The sequence below is a fragment of the Camelus bactrianus genome, chromosome 8 (assembly GCF_048773025.1).
Source record: "Camelus bactrianus isolate YW-2024 breed Bactrian camel chromosome 8, ASM4877302v1, whole genome shotgun sequence".
Classification (NCBI taxonomy): Eukaryota; Metazoa; Chordata; class Mammalia; order Artiodactyla; family Camelidae; genus Camelus; species Camelus bactrianus.
Genome location: NC_133546.1, coordinates 17,114,713 through 17,137,770, shown reverse-complemented (window position 1 = coordinate 17,137,770; position 23,058 = coordinate 17,114,713). Strand labels below are relative to the sequence as shown.

General features: G+C 35.7%; 1 protein-coding gene across 4 annotated transcripts in view; it reads left to right on the top strand.

Annotated features, from left to right (window-relative positions):
• Positions 1–267: 267 nt before the first annotated feature.
• Positions 268–23,058, top strand: part of ADGB (androglobin) — a 148,147-nt gene continuing 125,356 nt past the window's right edge. For 3 of the 4 annotated variants that reach the window (XM_074368212.1, XM_074368211.1, XM_074368214.1), the window contains exons 1-2: positions 268–391; positions 20,185–20,341. In XM_074368212.1, the coding sequence (XP_074224313.1) occupies positions 318–391; positions 20,185–20,341 (231 nt within the window). In that variant the 5' untranslated portion in view covers positions 268–317. The remainder of the gene's footprint in view (positions 392–20,184; positions 20,342–23,058) is intronic. The other variant, XM_074368213.1, reaches the window with a different exon arrangement.

Sequence of the window (23,058 nt, the reverse complement as noted above, 5' to 3'; positions counted from 1 at the left end):
GTTTCAAAGGGCAACACCTGGCAGTGTCAACCCGATAGGAAAACAATTTATCAGATCTTCCCATCAATCCTACCGTCAAATCCATGCCCGCGGCGCCTTCCTCCCCAGACACTCAACCCCTAGGTTTCCACCGGCATGTGGCGACCTGAGCTTTCGGGCTCTCGCACCCCCACTCTCGGCGGTGGAGCCGCTCTCGCTAGAGGCGCGCTGGCACCTGCACCGCGCGGCTGCGGGACGCGCGTCGGCGTCTCCTGGCAACGGCGGACGCCGAGCCAGGGTCGCAGAGCCTACTCCGAGCTCCGAGCTCAGCCCCTGCCATGACCTCCAAACAAACCAGAAAGAAAGAGGTGCATCGTATCAACTCGGCGCACGGATCGGATAAATCTAAAGAGTAAGGGAACTCTGTCTGCCATCCCACCCCTGGTTTAACCCCTTGGCCTTTCCGCTCCTCCCTGTGCTGCTTCCCTGCAGCGAACTCTGCCATGGCAGGAGTTTAGCTGGTCTCCTCGCAGCGTCTGTACCTTCTGTGGGAACCCAGACCCGGGAGATTCTTGTCCCTATTTCTCCTCCATGCACACCTCGATCCAGAACCGTTTATGTCCAGCAGTGACCAAATTCATAAGTAAATATGACTTTGAATCACCAAGAATAATCATGCCAGGTAACTGAGCTATCAGCTTTTACATTAGATTAAATTATTTCTGTTTTATGTATTCGCTATTTCTCTGTATCAGCAAAAATGAAATCAACTATTCTAGGGTTCACCCTCGCACCATTTTTTGAGACATTGATCATGTCATTTTTTATTTGGACATTCAATGTTTTCTTCTTTAAATGAAGGGCCATTTACTTAAAATTGTTCCCACTCCAACATTCCCTGTCCTGCCTTCTCTACTTTATTTTTCCCTCCAGCTCCAAACTTCCATGATTCTTTCAGATTTTTTTAACTCTACTAGTTCCATAATAAGTGAGGGAATTTTATATATAAAATTTATACTATATATAAAAATATAGTAAAATGTTTAAAACTTAAATTTATTTTTCTAGTTGGAAGTGTCATCTTTTTAAAATTTCATCTTTGAGAACAGTATTTTTTATGGTCCTAACAACTGTCACAAATTATACCTTTCATTATCGGTACCTAATGATAATTAGAAATGATAAACCATTTTAATCAACTTGAAAACTAGTATGCACTGCAAAAATGCTTTCATTACTTAGATGCCACTAGAAGGATTTGAGGATTTGTAGTGATACCAGAACAAATATGTGACCTTCTTGAAAATATTAAGTATAATGTTTTTGTATTTTAATAATGCAAAAAAGGGAAAAGGAAGCATGCAATTTAAGTATTAAGAGTTATTAGAAATGTTAATGGTTACACTTGAAGTGCTAAAATATTTGGAACTTTAACGGAAAGTTTGAGATAGAGACACAATTTGGTGTTTGTAGTCCCCAAATTTTGTTCCACTTCCAATAGCACATTAAAACTAAGACCAAACAAACATATATTGAACATTTATTTGTTGAACTAATAAGAATTATACAACTTTCAAGATTCTTTATGGTGATAAAATATTATTAGACCTCTTTCTAAAACAGAACAAAATATATTTCTTAAAGCTCAAGTTAGTCTATCTTTACTTACTGAAATGCCATGCAAATGTCATAGAATTCTCAAAAAAATCAACATATTTGCCTATACAAAAATTTGAAAACATCTATTCCCAAGTCAAATTGTGATTAATACCATGAAAGCAACATAAAATAGAAAAATAAATATCTTACTGAGAATTAAATTGAGTTCTTGGTTATCCCAGCTTCAGAGAGAGCTGCTCCAGTGAAACCATGCAATAAATGGTTGATAAATAATAGATGATATATTCCTCTACCACCAGAGATCTGAAAGAAAAAAAAAAAAAGCACAGGCACACACTATGGGGGAGAGGAGAGGCAGTAGGGAGGTTTTTTTTATATTTCCAGGTCTAGTCCTTATAGCTCCACAGAAAAAAGGCAGAGAGGTAAGAGGAGGAGCAGGGCAGGTAGTAATCCAGGATTCGCAGTGAGTTTTGTGATTTCCCCAGGTAACCTCTTTGGACCGCAACAACTAAGGTCATAAGTACTCACAATTTAAAAGGTGACCCCTTGGGACAGAAACTTCCCTAGAGAAAGGCCTACTTATGTTCCTTTCCCAACTATTTAATGAGCACTTCTCATGCGCAAGTCACTGGCTGGCTGGGAGAATAAGAATTGCAAAACAGGGTACCTGTCCTTGGATTTATGATCTAGCAGAGGAAAAACTAAGATTCAAATAGATATAACTAAGAAATATACAGTAATGCCAAGTTTGTCAGGGAGAACTTGTTGGAAATAATGGAAGGAACCACATACTGGTGTAGGGTTAGATTCGAGAAATCCTGACATTTCCAAAATGATGCATCAGAGAGGAGGAAGATCACTTCGGACTGGAGCTGACCTTTCATCACCTCCCTCTAACAGCCATTCTCCAATTTTGAAAGGCACAGGCGAGTGGGATGACTAGTGCAAGCAATGGAGATGTTTGAGGCACAGAAAGACATCCAGGTTGGCTGGAGCAGAGGGGCTTCATATGAATGTACTGGCACATCAAGGATCCAAGCTGAGTATGCCGCAAAATGAGAGGGAAAGATTAAGGAATTAGAACTATATGTGATGGGGAAACATAGATTATTTTCAATATCAACATGATGATTTACTAGGTATAATTTGACAATTGTCTGCATGGAATTCATGCTGAATTAAGAATCAGGCTAGCAAGAAATGGGTGATGATAATGGGAGGTAATGCAGGAATGCATGCTTCTGGGAACTCTCCAGGATAGAGAGGAACCTTTTTTTAAAGGAGAGAGGAGGAGATCAGTGGGGACAGAGCAGACCTGTAAGATGTTTGTGGTCAAAGATTACAAAAGCCAAGTTACTGATTTTCCGTTGCAGTGGTGATGTTGTCCAGGTGATGATACTACCATGTCTGAAAAGAGAAGGGAAAAAAAAGTATAAACGAAATTCAATGACAAGTGTCTGAAGGCCTTGCCTTGTTTATTTTTGCAGTCTCTTCAGGGCCTGGTACAATGTGTCTTCAATAAATGAGCGTACTTTAATTGAGATAAAATGGGAATCGTGTGTGGCAGCTTGGCCATTAAACCCTGTGACTCAGAACCAGAGACAGACTGTGAGAGCCCAGAAGGAAGAGACCCGTTAATCATCCCAGGACAAGGGATAACACTTGGCGCATATTAGGGCAATATAAATGTCTGTTGCATATTTTTTAAATATAAAAATCTCAGCAAAAGCTCGGCTTAATGAGGATAGGACTACTGCCATGTTAGTCTTAGTGGGTGGTCTGCCACCAGTCCTCCTTTTGAAAAAATCTTAATCTGAGCATTTGTTTAATAATTTGTTAAGATTTGACATGGGTTATAAATCATTCCAGACAATGAAATCTTTTTGATTTAATCAACCAATTTCTATTTTGTTTAGTTTGGAGGAGAAATCATACTTCATTGTTACCTAAAAAATTCAGAGTTATACTTTGAAACTCATAGCACTGTTGTTAATGCTTCTAGATGAGCGCACTAATATTGCTTCAAATAAAAGTGGTTATTTAAAAATATATTAGTTGACTTTAATAGTACTTTGACATTTCCAGGTCACAGACTATTGAAATTAAGGCACTGAATAATCTATAAACTGATTAGGATACTTAATGTGAGATAAAATGACTAAAACCTGCATCCAAGACGGATTAAAAATATACCTTTGATATGATTTGTATAATTTGATATAATTTGTATAATCTGAAAGATTGGATAGAAATATTACTAATCTTTCTCACTTTTACCCTCAACAAGGAAGACATGCATATGTTGTCAGAAGTATTCAACTAGGCGCTTTGAAATTTTATTACATTTTTTCCCAGGGTAGGTCCAGGGTAGTTAATTCCAGGGTCTAAGTCTATAGCCATGCTAATTTGTATGGCCGAATTAACATATGGTACATTTTTAAAGTAAGCAAATACTTTTTTTTTTTTTTTGGCTGGTGCCAAAATGAATACCATACTCCAAATATTTTGTGATTATTTTTATTCCATCCTTCTGATCTGATGAGTTTCAGAATTACATGTATTACTTCAGTTAAATTTCTCAAAAGGTCAGTGTGCCCTTTTTGTCCCCATTTCCTCACTTCTCAATCTTTGATTCAGGGAGGAAATGTGTCTAGTTTAGTTATAAATTAAAGAGAAAGGCTACTCCAGGTCATCAAAACTTGTGCATACACAAGACAAGAGGAGAGGAAGCAGGAAGAACTGAGGTCTGTTTTGCCTGCTTTTGCCTCAGGTGTGAGCAGAAACACACTGAAAGTTTAACCAAGTGAGGTCAAGGTCAAAGGTGAAGGCTGAACTGTGCAAACTGCTAACAGGTCTTTTCCTCATACTATTGTAATGCATTAATTAGAAATTAGGGACAAAACCACATGTTCACTCCACCTTAGGTCAAAGTCTAGTGGGGATTTGGGATTGGTTTGCACCATAGACAAATAACTAGGTTAGGAAAAAAGAGTTGGTTTAAAAGAAAAAAAAAAAAGTTAACTAAAGTTCATGCATGTATTAGCCCACAGGTACTATGGGCCCGTTTTTTCTCTCGTGGATCTTGGTTAAAGTCATTATGGACACTATCACATGTATTCACATATCACATTTGTCCTTGCTCTTTATAAGCAGCAGCTTTGCTGCTGGACCGTGTCGGATTCTGGGAGATGGCAGAAGCTAAAGGTTCTAGCGGCCGGTGTACATTGGGATCAGAGCAGCAGAAGCAGCCCTGTCCTGTTCTGCTCTCTCCCTTTGGTTCATTCCTCCCTGTCTCTCAAGAGGGTTCAACTGCCTACAGGGGACCGTGTGTCACTCCAGCTAAATCTACCCTCTTTTGTCCTTTCTTGGAGTACTTCTTTCCCTCTGACCTGCTCCTGCTTTGTTTTCTTTCTTCTACACTCACAGTTAAGTCATTCTTCATTACATTACATAAGTCTCCTCTTCCTTAGCCCTCTTGATGATCTGAAACAATCATCCCTGACCAAGGACGACTAAATTAGCATCTGTGGTCCTGTGAAGGAAAAGCCCAGCTGGGCTAATGAGCTAAGTCACAAATCTAAGTGTGATAAGTGTCGGTTTACTGATCTAAGTTCTGCTGGGCTAACTCATAAATCTGAAGTTTAGGGTCAGTTTACTGGGCTAACAAGCTAACTTGTAAATCGAAGCTCAACAAGTGTCAGTAACGTGATCTGTTCCAAATTGATAAGCTCCAGTGTACTGATTCCTTGCTTTTTGTTGTTTGAACCTTATTGGCTAATAGCCCCATACTTGTAATTAACCCTATAAAACCTCATGCGCACGTCTTGGAGGTGCTCAGAGCTTCAGAGCAGAAGCCCCTCTGAGCCCGCCGGCGTAATAAATCTGAGTACTCCAACCCTCCAAGTGGTGCTTGTTTCTTGGCTGGCCTGTCATTTCCATAACATTTCTTCCCATGTAACTGAGCTCGAGTTCAAGTGGCCAGATCCCTTGGATGTGCTCTTTTACTCCCAGAAAAATATGTCCAAAATGGAGGTCTTCATTTCCTCTCCCAAAAGCGTAGATTTCCCACGTTCCTTTTAGAGCATCTTACTACCATTCTCCCTGACACTTTGAGTCTAGAGAGCAGTCATTTTTTACCTTCACCCTCCTTTGCCCATATCTAGCTGGTTTCCATGTTCTTTTGATCTTCCCTTCAAATTGCTTCTCTACCTTGACTCAGCATTTGTTGTCTTCCCTGACATCCTCTAGTTAGAGCCTTTATTAACTCCCATAGAACCACTGAGAAAACATTCCAATTCCTCTGTAATACTATTAGTAGTCTTACCACACCATTCCACTGAGTAGGATGTTTTTCAAAAAAAAAAAACAAAAACAGAGAGATAGAGGGAGATTGAAAGAGAGAGTGAGCCAGCTACAGTATTTACATTCTTCCACTTTTCTGCCTTTGTGCCTCTGCCCATCCTCTTTTCTCTGTTTATAATTGCTTTTGCCCAAGCCCCAATTCCATCTATATCTTAAGATCTGCTTTTTCCATATAGCCATTATTTGCTTTTTCTAAGTTGGGAGCAATTTTTCCCCCTCTTCTGTGCTGATGAAGGACTGTTTTTAACTATTTCACTTTTGCCTTTGCATCTTTGTTATTGTGTGTATTTATTCTCATTAATTTTGTTATTTGAGAATATAAACTAAGTCATTGATTTTTTTCAGAAAATGCTATTTTATTTTATTTACTTTTTTCCTCCCAGTTTTGGTGAGATATAATTGACAGACAGCACTATATAAGGGGAAGGTGTACAGCATCATGATTTGACTTATGTATTTCATGAAATGATGACCACAGTAAGCTTAGTGAATATCCATCATCTCGTGTAGATACATCACTAAAGCATTAGGAAAAAATTTGTTTTCCTTGTGATGAGAACTTTTAGGATTTACTCTTAAAAACTTTCATACATAACTTACAGCAGTGTTAATCATATTTGTCATGCTGTACCTTACATCCTAGTACTTACTTACCTTATAACGGGAAGTTTGTACCTTATGACCACCTTCATCTAACTCCACCTTTTCCACACCTATCTATGGTAACAACAAATCTGATCTCTTTTTCTATGAGTTTTGTTTGTTTATTTGTTTTTTAAGTATAATTGACCAACAACACTATGTTAGTTCCTGGTACCCAAAATAGTGATTCAATATTTCTATACATTTCAAAATGATCACCATGTAACTCTAGTTACTGTCACCATACAAAGATATTATATAATAATTGACTGTATTTCCCACACTGTACATTTCATACCTGTGACTCATTTATTTTGTAATTGAAAGTTTGTACCTCTTAATCTCCCTCACCTATTTATCTTCATATTCACACAAACACTGTGTATAAAAAGATAAATTTTGAACTTTTCAAGTTAAATACCCAATTAAATATTTTTAATCAAGCCAAGAGAATAAACATTGACATCAAAACCTAGCTTTAACTATTTTTAATTTTTTAGAGGTTGCCATTTATTTTCTGACATATTTAATATTTCTGAAGAAGAGGGCTCAGAATGCCCATAACCCAAATTAAGACAGTTGTGTATTCTATTCATATTCTAATTCCTTCAGGATATTAGCTGACACTATTTAATAAGGCATGCTGGTTGCACATTGCATAAATAAACTGCCTCCACTATGAATAAAATCATGTCTTTACCCTGAACAGCATGCTTGAAGAAAACAATGGCACAATTCCAGACCCTCATTTTATTAAAGTTTTAACATCTTTACAGTGAAAGTAATCTAATTAAAGCATATATAGCAGCATATGTGTGTGTGTGTATGTGTGTGTGTATAAATAAGATTCTGCTGCTTTTTAAATTTTTTTTCTTTTAGACGTCTCTAATGATTTTGTGCCAGCTAAAGTTTTCTTTGGTTTTTAACTCTTATATTTATTTCTCATTTTATTATATAATCTTGTTAATTGACCTAAGAATTTTTTTAGATCATTTTGTCATCTTTGCTAGGTATGTGATTAATGAGTGATTTTAAGTTGCAAAAAGTTATTTTATTAGTGTTTTATTAATAACCAGATTATAAAACATACTAATGCAAATATAAACTACTCTCAATATATGTAAAGACAACTTTGACTATTTTTCAAGTCCAAATTATGCAGAGTTTAATTTACCAGGGATAGGTATACATGAAAGGGAGAATATGTAGAAAAAATACATTTTGTTGGATATGATTTTGTAATCAAATATATCATACACTCTAGATCTAATTCAAATATGTATTTTGACTCTAGGAACAGATAGTATTGCTATCACAAAGTGATGTTTGGATTTCCCTAAATTTGCCTTTTAAAATTCCCAGGCTTTTCTTATTCTTTCTTTAAAAAAAAACAAAACAGGTTTATTGATATAAATTTGACGTACGGTAAATAGCACATATTTAAAGGATGCATTTTGATAAGTTTTGATGTACATGTACACACATGAAAGCATCGACACAAACAAGATAATGAGCAGATCTACCATTCAGAACAGTTTCCTTGATCCCTTGGTGGTCCCTTCCTTCTGCCCTGCCCTGATTGCAGTCCCCAGGCAATCACTGGTCTGTCTTCTGTCCCTATAGATTAGTTTGTGTTTTCTAGAGTGTTTTATAAATGGAATCATAAACTTCCATCTGTATGGCTTTTGTATGGCTTCTTTCGCTCATCATAGTTATTTTGATATTTGGCCATGATATTGCCAACAATTAGTATAGAATTAGTATAACTTCTTCCCTAAATGTTCAAGTAGATTTTACCAGTGAAGCCATTTGGGCCTGGAGTTTTCTTTGTAGGAAGGTTTTTTAATGTTAAATTCACTTTACTAATAGATACATACAGGGATATTCAGTATCTCCAATCCAGTCTATCTTTTCTTTAATGAGTATTTTTAGTTTTCAAGGAACTGATCCGTTTCATCTAAGTTATCAAATACATGACATAGCTGTTTGTAATATTTCCTTATTATCTTTCAAATAGCTGTGGGATCAGCTGTGATGTCCCCTCTTTCATTTCTATTGGTAGTTTGTATCTATCTTCTCCCTTATATTTTTGATCAATCTGACTAGAGTTTCATTGATGAAAGTATTGGCTTTTTGATTTATTGATTTTTCTCTTTCATTTGTATGTTTTCAATTTCCATTAATCGGTCCTAATTTTTTATTAATTTACTTTAGATTTAACTTGTTCTCTTTTCTTAAGGTAGAAACTAAGTACATTGCTCTGAGACTTGACTCTTCCAATATTTTGCGTGATAAATTTTCTGTGTATTGCTTTAGTGGCATTCTGTACATTTTAATGAGCTGTATTTTCATTTTTATTTAGTTCAAATACTTTTATAATTTCTTTTTTGATTTCTTTGTTAACACATTAGTTCATCATACATATTTTATTTAGATTCCAAATATCTTGGAATTTTCCAGGATTTTTTTGTTGTTGTTAATAATTTTTATTAATGATTTTTTTTTTTTTTTTGGTTAATGGTTCCATTGGTCAGAGATAATACTTTGTGTGACTTGAGTTCTTTTAAATTTATTGAGACTTATTTGATGTCTTACATTACGGTCTATCTTGAGAAATGAAGTATGTGTTCTTAAAAAGAATGTGCATCTGTATGCTAAAGTGTTCTGTAAATTAATCAATTAAGCTGATTTTGATGGATAGTGTTCTATAGTCCATATCTTCTCAGCCTTACTGATTTTTCATCAGCTTGTTCTATCAGATATTATGAGTGATATTCCTATCTTCCACTATGCTTATGAAATACAATTGACTCTTATAGGTCTATCTGTTTTCACCTCATGTATTAACAAAATTTAGGATTATTACATTATCTCAATGAGTTTTCATTTTTATCATTTTGAAATTACATTTTTAATCCCTGATAATATTCTTTGTTCTGGAATCTACTTTTTAAAATATTTATCTTTATTAATGTTAACCTGATATACGTTTTCAATTCTTTTATTATTTGTATCTTTATATATACATAAAGGATTTCTTATAGATAGCATTTAGTTGAATCTTGCTTTTTATCTAATCTTACAGTCTATCTCTTAATTTGGGTGTTTGGACTCTTTATATTTAATGTGATTACTAATATTGCCAAGTTTAAATCTATTATCTTGCTATTTGTTTTCTCTGCTCTATCCTTTGTGTCTCTTTTTCTCTTCTGCAATATATTGGATAATTTTTTATTTCTATTTATCCCTTTTATTGACTTTTTGTGTTCTTTTGCTGATTACTGTAAACTCTTTGCAGTTTATAGTACACATCTTTAATTTATCATCCTTTCTTTTGATGATATGCCAGGCACATTTAATATAAAAACATCATAATAGTATATGTATTCACCTCCCAACTTTATGCTATTGTTTTCATACATTTGACTTTTATATATGTTATAAACCCGATACTACATTGTTTGTGTAAGTAGTTAATTGCATTACAAAGATATTTAAATAGTAGAATAACTTGTATATTTAGCCATGTAGTCACTACTTCTGATGTTCTTTTTTTCTTTGTATATAGATTCATATTTCCGTCTGATATAATGTTTTCTTCTGCCTGAAGGCCTTCTTTTATTTTTTACTGTGGAGAACTTCTACTGATGACTGCTTTTAGTTTTTGTTTTTTTAATGTCAGAGAAAAGTGTTTGTATCACTTTTATTTAAAAGAATATTTTCACTAGGTGTATAGTTCTAGCTTGACAGATTGTTTTCTTTTAGTGCTTTGAAAATGTTGCCCATTTGCTTGCATTGCTTTTAATGAGAAATTTGCTGGATTCCTTTTGTTTCTTTCCCTGCATGTAACGTCTTTTTTATCTAGCTCTAAAGATTTTTTTATCACCATTACTTTTGAGTCATTTGCTTATATTGTACCTTGGCATAATACTCTTCATGTTTCTTGAGTTTGGAGGTAATTGAAGTTCTTGAATTTGTGAGTTTATCATTTGCATCAAAATTTTAAAAATTTTGACCATAACTTTTTCAAATTTTTTTCCTATCTCCTATCCTTCCTTTGATGGCACCAATAACACTTAGATTATTTGAAGTTTTTCTAGAGTTCACTGATGCCCTATTTATTGTCATTTTGTGTGTGTGTGTGTGTGTTCCATTTGGATCATTTCTATTGCTATTTATTCAAATTCATCAGTCTTCTTCAATATCTAATCTACCATTAAAATCCTTCTTATGTATTTTTTCTCAGGCATTTTAGTTTGAGTTTTCCTTTCAGGTATTTCAGCTTTTTTTTTTTAAATCACAAATGCATGAGAAATTACCCAAGGCCTTAAAAAGAGTACCCCAAGGAATTGGAAGACTCACATACGGCCAAGACTAGACCTGTTTTTATCAGCTGCAAAACCCAAAGCTAGCAGAAATAAAAGGTATAATAAAATTACAACCAAGATAAGCAAAATAAAGACTAGAAAAGCAATAGATAAAATTAAAAACACAAAAATTGGTTCTTTGAAAAGGTCAACAAAATTGATAAAACTTTAGCTAGATGGACTAAGAAAAAAGGAGATAAAACTTAAATCACTAAAATTAGAAATGAAAATGGTACATTATTACCAATTCTGCACAAATAAAAATAAGTATAAGAATTCTATGAACAATTATATACCAACAAATTAGTTAATTTAGATGAAATGGATAAATTTCTAGAAACACAAAACCTACCAGACTAAATCACAAAGAAATAAAAAATCTGAATAGACCTATAACTAGAAAAGAAATTGAATCAGTAGTCAAATGTCTCTCAACAACAACAACAAAATCTCTGGAGCTGATGGCTGCACTGGTGGCTTCTACCAAGCATTTAAAGAAGAACTAATACCAGTACTTCTCAAACTTCTGCAAAACACTGAAGTGGAGGGAATGCTTTCCAACTCACTCTATGAGGCCAGCATTAGGCTAATACCAAAGCCAGATAAAGATAGTACAGGAAAAGAAAACTGCAGATCAATAGCTCCTAAAAACATTGATGAAAAATTATCAACAAAATGATATCAAACTGAATTCAGTGACATAGTAAAAGTATTCTACCCCATGGCCAAGTGGGATTTATTCTTGGAATACAAAGATGGCTCAATGTGTAAGAATGAATAAATGTAATACACCATATAAACAGAATGAGGGAAAAAAAACACATATGATCATCTCAATTGATGCAGAAAAAGCCATTGACAAAATTTAACATTCTTTAATGATTCAAAAAACACACAACAGACTAAGAATAGAAGGCAACTACCTCAACATAATAAAGCCATATATGAAAAACCTACAGAGGATATCATACTCAATGATGAAAGACTGAAAGCATTTCCTCTAAGATTAGGAACAAGGCAAGGATGCTCACTTTTATCATTGCTATTCCACATAGAACTGGAAGTTCTAGTCAGAGCAGTTAGGTAAGAAAAAGAAATTAAAGACATCCAAATTTTAAAGGAAGAATGAAAAATATCTGCAGATAATATGATCTTATAGGTACAAAACCCTAAAGATTCTATAAAAAAACTGTTATAACTAATAAATGAATTCATCACAGTATCAGGATATTAAGTCAACACACACAAAAATCAGTTGCATTTCTATAATGAACAAAGAACAATCTGAAAAGTAAATTACAAAATAATTCCATTTATAATAGCATCAAAAAAGAGTAAAATACTTATGAACTAACTTAACCAAGGATGTGAAAGACTTGTAAAGTGAAAACTACAAACTATTGCTGAAAGAAATTAAAGACATAAATAAATGTAAACATATCCCATGTTCATGAATTGGAAGACTTAATTACATTTTAATGTCATTACCACCCAAAACAATCTACAGATTCAATGCAATCTGTATTAAAATCTCAATGATTTCTTCGCAGAAATAGAAAAATCCATCCTAACATTTTTATGGAATGGGTGAGCCCCTGAAGATCTCAGGAGTTCTCTCTCCATGAAGCTCTCTCTTCTAGTCCTCTGTACTGTAAACTCTAGGCTGCTTTGGTCTCCCCCAAACTCTCATCTCCAGCTCCTCTTCTTAAGGAATCTGTTGAAATATCCTGGGTTAAATATCCCTGCACTGCACATAGAAAACTCTCTCAGGGCCATAAGCTGAGGCAATTATAGAGCTCATCTTATTTGTCTCTCACCTTTTGGTAATCACTGTCCTTTATCACTTTATGACTGTGTCTTGAAAACCAGTTTTCTGTGTTTTACCCAGGGTCTTGGTTGTCTTAGTGGAAGGGTAAATCCAGTCCCTGTTACTTCAGCTGAAATGGACATGGTGTGTCTCAGGTTAATTACTAAAATTTTATATTTTATTTCTAACTATTAAGATGACAGCTTTTAAAAACAATCTTTACAGATATGTATCCACAGATAATATATTGCAAGTGTGGATAGAATTCTTTTCTTAAAAATAAAACTCCAAATTGGATATAATTTCCAGTATATATTATATTTTTTAAAATTGGTTTTTGATGTGGTAGAGACATCATGATACAAAAGGTTCAATTAAAAGAATGCAACTTCCAGACCTTATGAAGATTACTTTAAATCAAATTTTCATAACTATTATATTGTTCTCACTTTTGAGTCATATTGCAAGTTCAGTGTTCCTCAAGCTTCCTATTTTAAACCAGTGGTCCATTATGGGTAAATGTTAAATAATACGTATATCCAAGAATAAAATGTTTGTCTTGGCAAAGTCAACAATAATACACAATAAGGTTCCAGCTCCTCAACAAGACTCTCAGTGGGGAGCTGCCTGCCAACTTTGTGTTTCTCTCCAGCTTGATTTCCCCTCACCTTATACTACATGCTTACCCAGTACTGAAAGGCTTATAGTTCTCTGCACTCACTCTGTTGTTTCTTGCCTCTGTACTGTCTTGTGTGTTGTTCTCCTTTCTTAGTGGTGTCCTTTCTCCTTTTTCAGTCTAAAAAAAAAATTGTGTTTATCCCTCAAGACAGCTCAGATACTATTTACTGCAGGAAGTTTCTCCTAATTGCTTCATATTGGGCACAGAGCCGCCTCTTTACCACCTGTGAATACTTCCATCACTGCACGTACCATATGATATTGAAATTTCCTGTTTACCTGTTTGCATTCCAAAATAAACTCAAGAGCAAGAGCAAGGAGATATATTTACATGTCTGTAACCCCATCATCTAGCTCTTTGCTTGTCACAGAGCAGGTGTTCAATAAATGTGAGTTAAAAATAAGTGAACTGCTGTTTGAGTGAAATTCCTTTCTCATTCTGAAACAGTATTTTTCTAAAGTGTTTTAGTCTCCAGACCTATTGGTTGATTTGATCCTAATTTTAAAAATTCTGCATTCCCAATTTCCCTTCTACCCAAGGCATAGTTTAGTTGTTTCCTAATGTCAGAGCCACTCTTTCTCTTCTTTCTCAGTTTGGAAGTTTTATATTTTATTCCTTGCACTGGACTGAACATCAGTGTACCCCAAAATTCATATTTTGAAGCCCTAATCCCAATGTGACAGTCTTTGGGAAGGGGCTTTGGGAAGAAATGAAGTCACGAGTATGAAGCACTCATGAATGGGATTAGTGCCCTTATAAGAAGAGAGAGCTCCTTAGCTTTCTTTCTGCCATATGAGGACCCAGTGAGAAGCTGGCCATCTGTAACATAGAAGGAGGCTCTCGTCAGAACCTGACCATGTTGGTACCCTGATACCAGACTTTTAGCCTCCAGAACTGTGAAAAATAAACTTTTGTTCTTTGTAAACCACCCATTCTATGATATTATGTTATAGCAGCCCAAACTGACTAAGACAATCCTTAATTTTTTAAAAATACACTCATCTTTAAAGATTTTCCTACAAAGTCTACAGATAGTATTATTCCAAAAGGAAAACCAAGCACACTAGTGTCTATGAGAATTCCTTCCCTTTCCCACTGCTTTTATTTTGGATAGCTTTTAAAAGCACAAAGTTACCCTTATCATTATTTATTTATAGGAAATATTTTTTAGAATTTTACCAAAACGTTATATTAACTCATTTGTTTACCATTGCAACTTGCACTCTACATTTTCACTCTGGGTTCATTTCTATTTTCCTGAGATAAATCCTTGAGTAATTTTTTTGAGGAGGAGCAAGAGTCTGTTATGGTAAACTCACATTTTCAAAGTGTTCTTGTTTAATTTAAAAAAAAATTTCTATTTCATTTTTTGAAGAAGAGTTTTATTGAGTCTTAATTCCAAGATTGACTGTTATTTTACTTCAGCTTTGAAGACATCATTTCACTGCTTTATCATCTCTACTGTTGCTGTCCATTTGATTACGTTTTATTTTTAGATCATTTTTCAATTCTTTATGTACATAGATTTTCATCTTCAATGTTGGTCTGTAATTTCAGTTGATACTTCTAGATGCAGATTTCCATCCCCTGATGTCCTGTTTATGCTTTATTATTACTTGATGTGCTTTTTCCAATCTGAAGACGTCTCTCATCAATTCTGAACATTTTTCAGCAGTCATATCATCAAGTATTTGTCCAAACTCCTCCTCGCCCCATGTTAACCATTTTATCCTTCTGGGACTTCTATTACTCACACATTAGAGTTTTTCAATCTATATACTTGTCTATGTCACATTTTCTATCTCCTTTTCTATCTATGCAAACACTTGATTTTTAAAATTCTTCCTTCTGTATCAGTCCTCTTCAGCTTCATTTAGTCTACTCTTTCAACTGAAATTTTCATTACTAAAATTTCCAATGTCTTTTTTTTTTATATTGGTCTTATTTTTTGTTTGTTTGTTTAAGATCTTCCTGTTCTTACTGTAAAGCAGAAAGTTTTCTCCTTTATCTTTTTGGTAATTCTAAGTATACTCCTTTTAAATACATTTTAGATTTGCTACATTATTGCTCTTTCCTTGGGTGATTTTTTTCTTTTGATATATTTACTGAGTGTTCTTTTATTTTTAAGTTTCTTTTTTTGCTTTGTAATGTTAGTTCTTTAGTTCATATTTTGTAGATGTTTTAAACTTATGCATGCTGTTTTCTGCAATGAAGTTTGGATGGCTTTTAGGCTGATCTACTCCCTACCCATTCTGACATCCAGTAGGGATGCCCTAGTGAAAAGGACAAGATAGTTATTACATTATTGGAATACTTCCTTATCAGTTGGCAAATAGCTGCTTTTCTGAACTCCCTGAAGAATGTCTCTCTCCCCTTGAACTCTGACAACTCTCTGAGAACCCCAGGACCTATCCATAATTCAGTTACTAAATGGTTAAGGACCAGCTAGGTTCTCTCACACTCTGTTCCACACAAGAGCAGAGTCCTTTTTGATTGGTGGGTGTATTTTTATATCACCCCTGCTTCCACTCAAGTCTTAACATGGGGAGGCTGGCGGCTTTTCTCCCACGTGGGAAGTGCTATCCCTGGGTCCACACCCCTGGTGGTAGAGGGCCACCCTCATCCCCATTCTTCCCTTTTGGTCAGCCTGTTTCCTTATGGAATCACAGGAAAGTGACATGCCGCCTGTTTCACCACTAATGATGGAGTTATTCCAGCCTTAGTTCAGAGCTAGGAGTTCATGAGTACTCCAGCTACTTGCTCATTCACGAAGACTGCTTCTGGTCTCCTGACATTTACAGGGTAAATTCAGCATTTTTCCCCCCAAAAATAGACTTATAGGCTTTTAAGCTTGCTTAATTCCAATTCCCAGAACCTACTTGTGGATTACACCATTCCAGTCCCCAATGCACCATACAGGTTCTTTCTGTAATTAGTCCATTGACTTTTTTTTCCATTGAGATGTAATTGACATATAACTTTATATTAGTTTCAAGGGTACAGAATACTGATTTGATATTTGTATATATTGCAAAGGATCAACACAGTAAGGCTGTTTAACATCCATCACCGTACAAAGTTGCACATTTTTTTGTGATAAGAATTTTTAAGATCTACTCTCTTAGCAACTTTTTTAGTGTATTATAACTGTAGTCACTATGCTGTACATTACATCCTCATGACTTATTTACTTTATAACTGGAAGCTTGTACCTTTTGATCATTTACACCCATTTTGCCCACCCCTTATTACCCCCTGCCGCTGGCAACCACCCACTCACATCTTTCAATCATGATCAATTCATATATATAAAATCATCTTAACGTCTCTGTATCTGTTGCTTACTTGATATATCTGACTTGACCTTCTGTTATAAATTTGCTTCTTTTATGTTTCCTCTCTTTTCACCACGAGCACCTTTATATTTGATATTTCTACCCTAGAAATCAGCCTCTTGCCTGGCTTTCTGGAATTTTTTCTCCTGTTAAACACTGGTTTTCTTTGGGGTATCATTTAGCATTTAGAATATTCAAGTTTTATATTATAAACATTCCCCATTGACTTCTATCAAGTTTTAAAAAAATAACAAATTTCCATGAATATGTTTTGTTTACAGATTGCTAGCCTCTCCTAAAAAGATCAATGACACTTCACTTATCTCAATAGCATATTTAGACTCACCATGTGGAAGGGAACATTTAGCCATATACTTAGAGAGTGTGTTTATCTTTGAAATCGTTTACACAACTTGTAATTGTAATGAATTGAATCATTTACCAGTGTTTGGGTATATATATTGCTATATGAATAGAGTAACTCTGTGTGTACCACTGATGTTTTCAGGGGCAGGTTTGATTTCTTTGCATGTTTGAATTTTCCTAAAATTTATCAACATTTACTTCTCAGCATTACCAGTTCCTAAATCTTCAAAAGTCCTGGGTTACTTTTGTGTTTCAAGATTATCTTGTTCCCAGAATTGATGAAACCCGGAATAATGTGCTTTGAATATTTAAAGGATCCCAATTATGCTAGAACAGCAGATACATTCTGGCAATGAAATTCAAAGGCATACTGTGCTGAGAGTTGAAAGGCAACAATTGTGCACTATCATTTGAAGTCTGCAGTATATCTCACATTGGGCTGTGTTTGACCACTGCTTGTGTTGTGTGTGTAGTACAGTAGGTGAGCTACTGGACAGGACAAGATACCTCTAATGAGATTCTTTTGAAGTGATCTTCAGTATAGATGGAAACAAATTTGACATGTTACAAGGAAAGTAGGCCAATTAGTGATAAAGCTTAACAGCTTAAGGGAGAGAGCCAGAATATATTTACTTACACTTGACAGAATGAGAAGGAAAGCAAAACATAATATCAGCAGAGATCTCATTTTTTCAAGAAATTAAATCTCCCTTTTACAAAGCAAGCTTTTAAGATTTTGAGCTTCCTGAATGCAGTGATTTTATTATTATTTTATTATGGTTTTGACAGATACAAAATCACCAATTCCTTATTATTTGTAAGGCTGCTAATAAAACAGAGGTACTATAATATACTATTTCATGCCATGATTTTTTAAATAATATTGTGAAAAACTTCCCTTTTTCCCTGAAAACTATTCTAGTCATCCTCATATTTTCTTAATGCTACTTAGGAACACTCCTTTGCAATGTATATATTTTCAGACGTTCTTTTCCAGCAAGAAGGTAGATTATGATTTTTTTTTAAATATTAACAATACCTAGAAATGCCTACATAAAGAAATAAAAATCTTCAGGATCCAGAAACAAGGAGGGGACTGGAGGCTAGAATGGCATGGTTCTGAGCTGAAGCTGCTACTTTGCTAAGGAAGGCTTATCAGTTTGTGAAAGTGCAATCTTTTGTTTTAACACAAATAAGGCCAGGTCTTGAGCCCAAATGAGGAAAAGGAGCGCTCCCACATTAGACATAGGCATGACTTTTCACAAGTTTAATTCTCTGTAATCAGGTGAATGAGAAAATCCATCCAAGTACAGAGGGGATAATTAGAAAGCTAGCATTTCTCTACCTGTTATTTTTTTTTCCTTGAGAAGTGGAAACTCCTGTACTAAAGATTACATTGATTTGAGATTTGATTTTAAAGTACGGATAAGTTTCTGGATGGCTTATTCATTTTGGTTCTCTGAAAGAAGGAAACTCAATGTTGCATTCAAAGAAGATTCTTTCAACACAAGATTGCCTCGGGGGAAGGATGAGCTCATATTAAGCATGCCCTAAAACACAAGAATATAGAAAAGATAGGCAGAAGTCACAACAAACAAAAGAACCAAGTGTCACAAATGTAAGATAATAGAAAACTAATCTAGAAGTAATTTACCATATATTTGTTTATAATGGTTAAAGATATGAAAGAGGAAACCCCAGTCCTAAGACTTACACTCCTTATGTTAGTCAATGTTAGTAATCAATGCTAGATAACAAATTAGCAAATAGGAAGTACGAGATGCTCACTTCAATACTGAACAACCCCCAAATCTCAGGGACCTCACACAACAAAGGATATTTCTCATTCACACTAGAGTGTGATCTGGAGTTTAAAGGTGACTTTACATGTGCTGTATAAGGATTTTGGGCTCCTTCCATCTTGTGGTATTACCATTTTCTAAAGTCTTCTCAAGGATTGAGCTATGTATCAAGCAGGAAGAGAATAAAAAGTATCTTACAGAATGCTTTCTGAGCATAAAGGTGGGACACAACACATGTCCCCACATGTTGTTTTGTAAAACACCATCACAAAGTACCAGCCAACCTGCCATGGAGTGTGGGAAATGTAGGAAATGGAAGACAGGATTGGTGAGCATCTGGTCAATCTCTACTTACATATAAAAATTTGAAACAATTCTAATTAGAAAGTATAGACATATAAAGACCTTCATTCTTCTATTTCAGGTAAGTAGGAAGATGGCAGAGAAATGGATAGATTGTCTGTGTAGTCCAGGCACTGTTCCAGTTGCCGGAGGGAGACGGAGTGAACAAAAACCCAACGTTCCCGCCGCTGTGGAACTTACAAACCCTACATATGGAAACATACAAATAGCACATAAATAAAGGATCAGTGAGAGAATTGTCAAGTGCTGTTAAAGATGAAAAGATGCAGAGAGGTGAGGGTTGCTATGCTAGGTAGGGTGCTCAGGAAAGTCCCTCCCAACCCTGACCTTAAAAGGTGAAATTTGGAGAGACCTTAACCTTTTTATTTCTGAGTTCAACATTTATTTGTTTATACTTCATCTTGTTCGGTTCCTAGAATAAAGTGACTATGCCTTTCTTATTTAGCTGATTTATGTTTTTTAATTTTCTTTTAAAATGATGATCATATAGCACTTTTATATTAGGAAAAATCAATTTATATTTGTATTGATATTCAAAAAGCTATTACTGTTACACATGTAAAGGATTTTAAGTGTGTATTGTATATAAATATTCCCCTTTATGGCATCTTATGTGTTTATGATAATTATCCTACATTAGTACGTAGGGACTAAAGCTCGAAATTTGCTTATGGAATAATCTCTTTTGGGTATTTCAGTCTTTAGAACCTTAACATGTGGAAGCTGTCTATCCACAGATATGACTGTATTAAATGTATTTAACACAGGTGCTAACAAGATAACTAAATTAATATCATGAAATTAATTCAATATTATAGCTCAGAGATTTGAATTAAAAGCACCTCCCTCGCTCTGTCTTCAGTCAGTATGTTTTTGGCAGTAATGTACAGCCCAGCGAACAGAAGAAGGGGAGGTTTCCAATCTGGCCAGAATGGAGTGAAGCCGACATAAATGCTGAAAAGTGGGATGCTGGCAAAGGTGGAAAGGAGAAGGACAAAACGGGGAAAAGCCCTGTACTTGTAAGTAGACTCGAATGTGACTAGATTGCATTTTGGTTTTTCATTTTATAACGAGTGGAGTAAGACCTGTTAATATGTGGATGTGCTCATTCCTCTCCCCAGCCTCCATTCAAAAGAGAAATGTCTTTGTCCACCTTGCCTCCTCCCACCCCACCTTGTCTTTGCAAGCTCAGTCCTGAGCTTTGGTGAATCACATTTGAGTAAATAGGAGGAGAGAAACACCCAAAGGGTTGTAAGGATATAAAAAGAAATTTGACAGGCCACGTTTGCAGGTAGGTTTTGAACAGAATTGGGAACCAGGCATTTAGAGATGGTGGTTTAGAAAATGAGGAGCCTCAGCGAAACTGTGAGCTGTTATTTGGAGATTATAGAAAAGAAAATTTTTAAGAGATGTTGCTATAAGATAAGAGTTGAATCCCTCTTAATATCTGCTCCCCCACAAGACACTTGGGTAAAAATCTCGGTTACTCTTCATTTACCTGTAGCTTTTAAACATGATGTGTCCCTGAGATTGGAGCTGAGAATGGGGTTCCAACATTTTTCCAGTTATATTATTTTAGGTTCTGTTGCCTATTTAAAATGTAGATGAGCTAGGTCTAGGTTGCATTTTAAATACGACTTAATTTATCTGCTGCAGTAATTCAATTAACAAAAATACTTTTAGAACACAATACAATTTTCAAAATACAGACAACATTGCCAGAATGGCTGCGTTGAACTCTTGTGTCTATTTACATAGAGCACTCTGAAATGCTACCTGTTAGCATTGACATTTGGTTCACAAAATGCAGAATCACAAACTGCGTGATTCATATCGGTAATTTGTTTACAAAAGATGCTCAATAAATATAACTAATTGCTGGCTCTTTTAGTACTTGAACAATATTAAATTAGTGCTGTGGGAGGGAAGGCATTCTTTGTACCACACCTAAGGTGATTCTGGAACTTTTAGATGCAATGGACTTTTGAACTCTCTCGGTTCAATATTAAAATTTCATATTCTGCATATTTTAATAGAAGTTCAAATCTTATAGGGCTCATGTGTGAATATTCATCAGCAAGATGGATTGTGCAAATCCTGAGTTGAACAGCTGAGCTCTGGGAAAGATCCACAGATGAGTCATTCCAAATTGTGAAGGAGCAACCAGGGAGGAGGAGAGCAGAAGTGCCTGAAAGCTTGGAAATAGGAAATAAAGTACAATATTTTAAGGACCTTAGAGTGCAGGCATGCCTTTATCAGATGACTATGAAAAACTCTTGCAGATGTCTGGAAGGTCAGGTGTCAAATTCTGGAACTTATCAGTGTTATCAAAGCAAGGGCAAGTTGGTTAGAAGAAACATTTACTGGAGGAAAACCACTGAGACTGGAGCAGTAATAAATCTGCTGGTCACATGATGTCCATTTCATTTGGGGGTGACATGTTAGGAGTATTGTTGGCTGCTGTATAAAATCGCATGATTTGGGAAGCACCAGCCCTACTCCTGTTCTGATGAGGGCTATGCCAATGGAGAGTGACACATCAGAACCTTAGCTGACAGCCCATTCTGCCACCACAGCTTTCACAAGATAAGAGAGCACAGCTCAAATCCTGGCGATTACGACAGGGCAAAGAGGCACCGTCTGAGATTTAACCCTGCTTCCCACCCCCAGTTCTGTCCCACAGCCTCAGCATTCATGGCTCAAGAAGCAGCAGTCCCTCACTGGAATGGGTGGTAGACAAGCATTGTGGTCACATTTCTATGAGAATGGTGGTGCATTAGCTCTTAGCCGTGATTTGCACCATCCATATTTTACTGGGATGAATTGCCTTAAGCATCTAACTGTAGCAGTTATCCTTGGAATTTTACAGAAGGCCACTTCTTTAGATGGGAGGCTAGTGATCAGGAAATCAGCCTCAGGTGAGCTGACCCTTATCTGCAAGTCCAGGGTCAGGTCTCACTTCCTCAGCTAAGTGATGACAATGAAAGGACATGATGGGTGAACCAAATTGAGAAGTATCCGATAAGTACTGCAAGGTGGAGATGAGAAGTGTGCCTAAAGCAAAATGCCATGGGAAGATCATCATTTACAATGTGAGGAGCTCGAGTCCTGGAAAAAAGGGAATCACACCAGGATGAGCCCCTCATTCACCAGTTTTTCCCTCAGGGACATCCATTAAATCAAAGCATGGGACTAGAGACCAAGCAGAAAGTAGTGGCCTGGAGCTTGTGTCAGTTTTTCTGGGCTGATGGGGAAGAGGATACTGTCTGGGGCTGCCAAAGCAGCCAGAACTTGAACCCAAATCCCGGAGGTAACTAAGAAAAATGATCTGAAAATTTTGCATACAATTTTATTTTGAGACATTTGCCTGCCTCCTAAACATTGTGTGTAAAGCTTTTGCTGCTGAGTAAATGAGTAAAAAGCAGCAGCTTGGAAGCTAAATCAATGAGAAAAGATTTCATGATGCTATGGCAAGAAACCGGAATTCAGCATACACAGGGTAAAGGAACACTGATTAGCACCCCAGCCTTTCAGTTAGTACCCTAATATGGCTAGAGTATTCTGTATGAAGGACAAACCAACATTACACCAGCGCTGCCAAATCCTAGGACCCAGTGTTGACTAGGTCGAATTCATCTTGCACTCTGCCTGCGAGAAAGGAATGAAGACATTATTCAGAGCCTGTATAAATTTTTACATCCAGCATGTACCACACAATCACGATTGACGAGACATG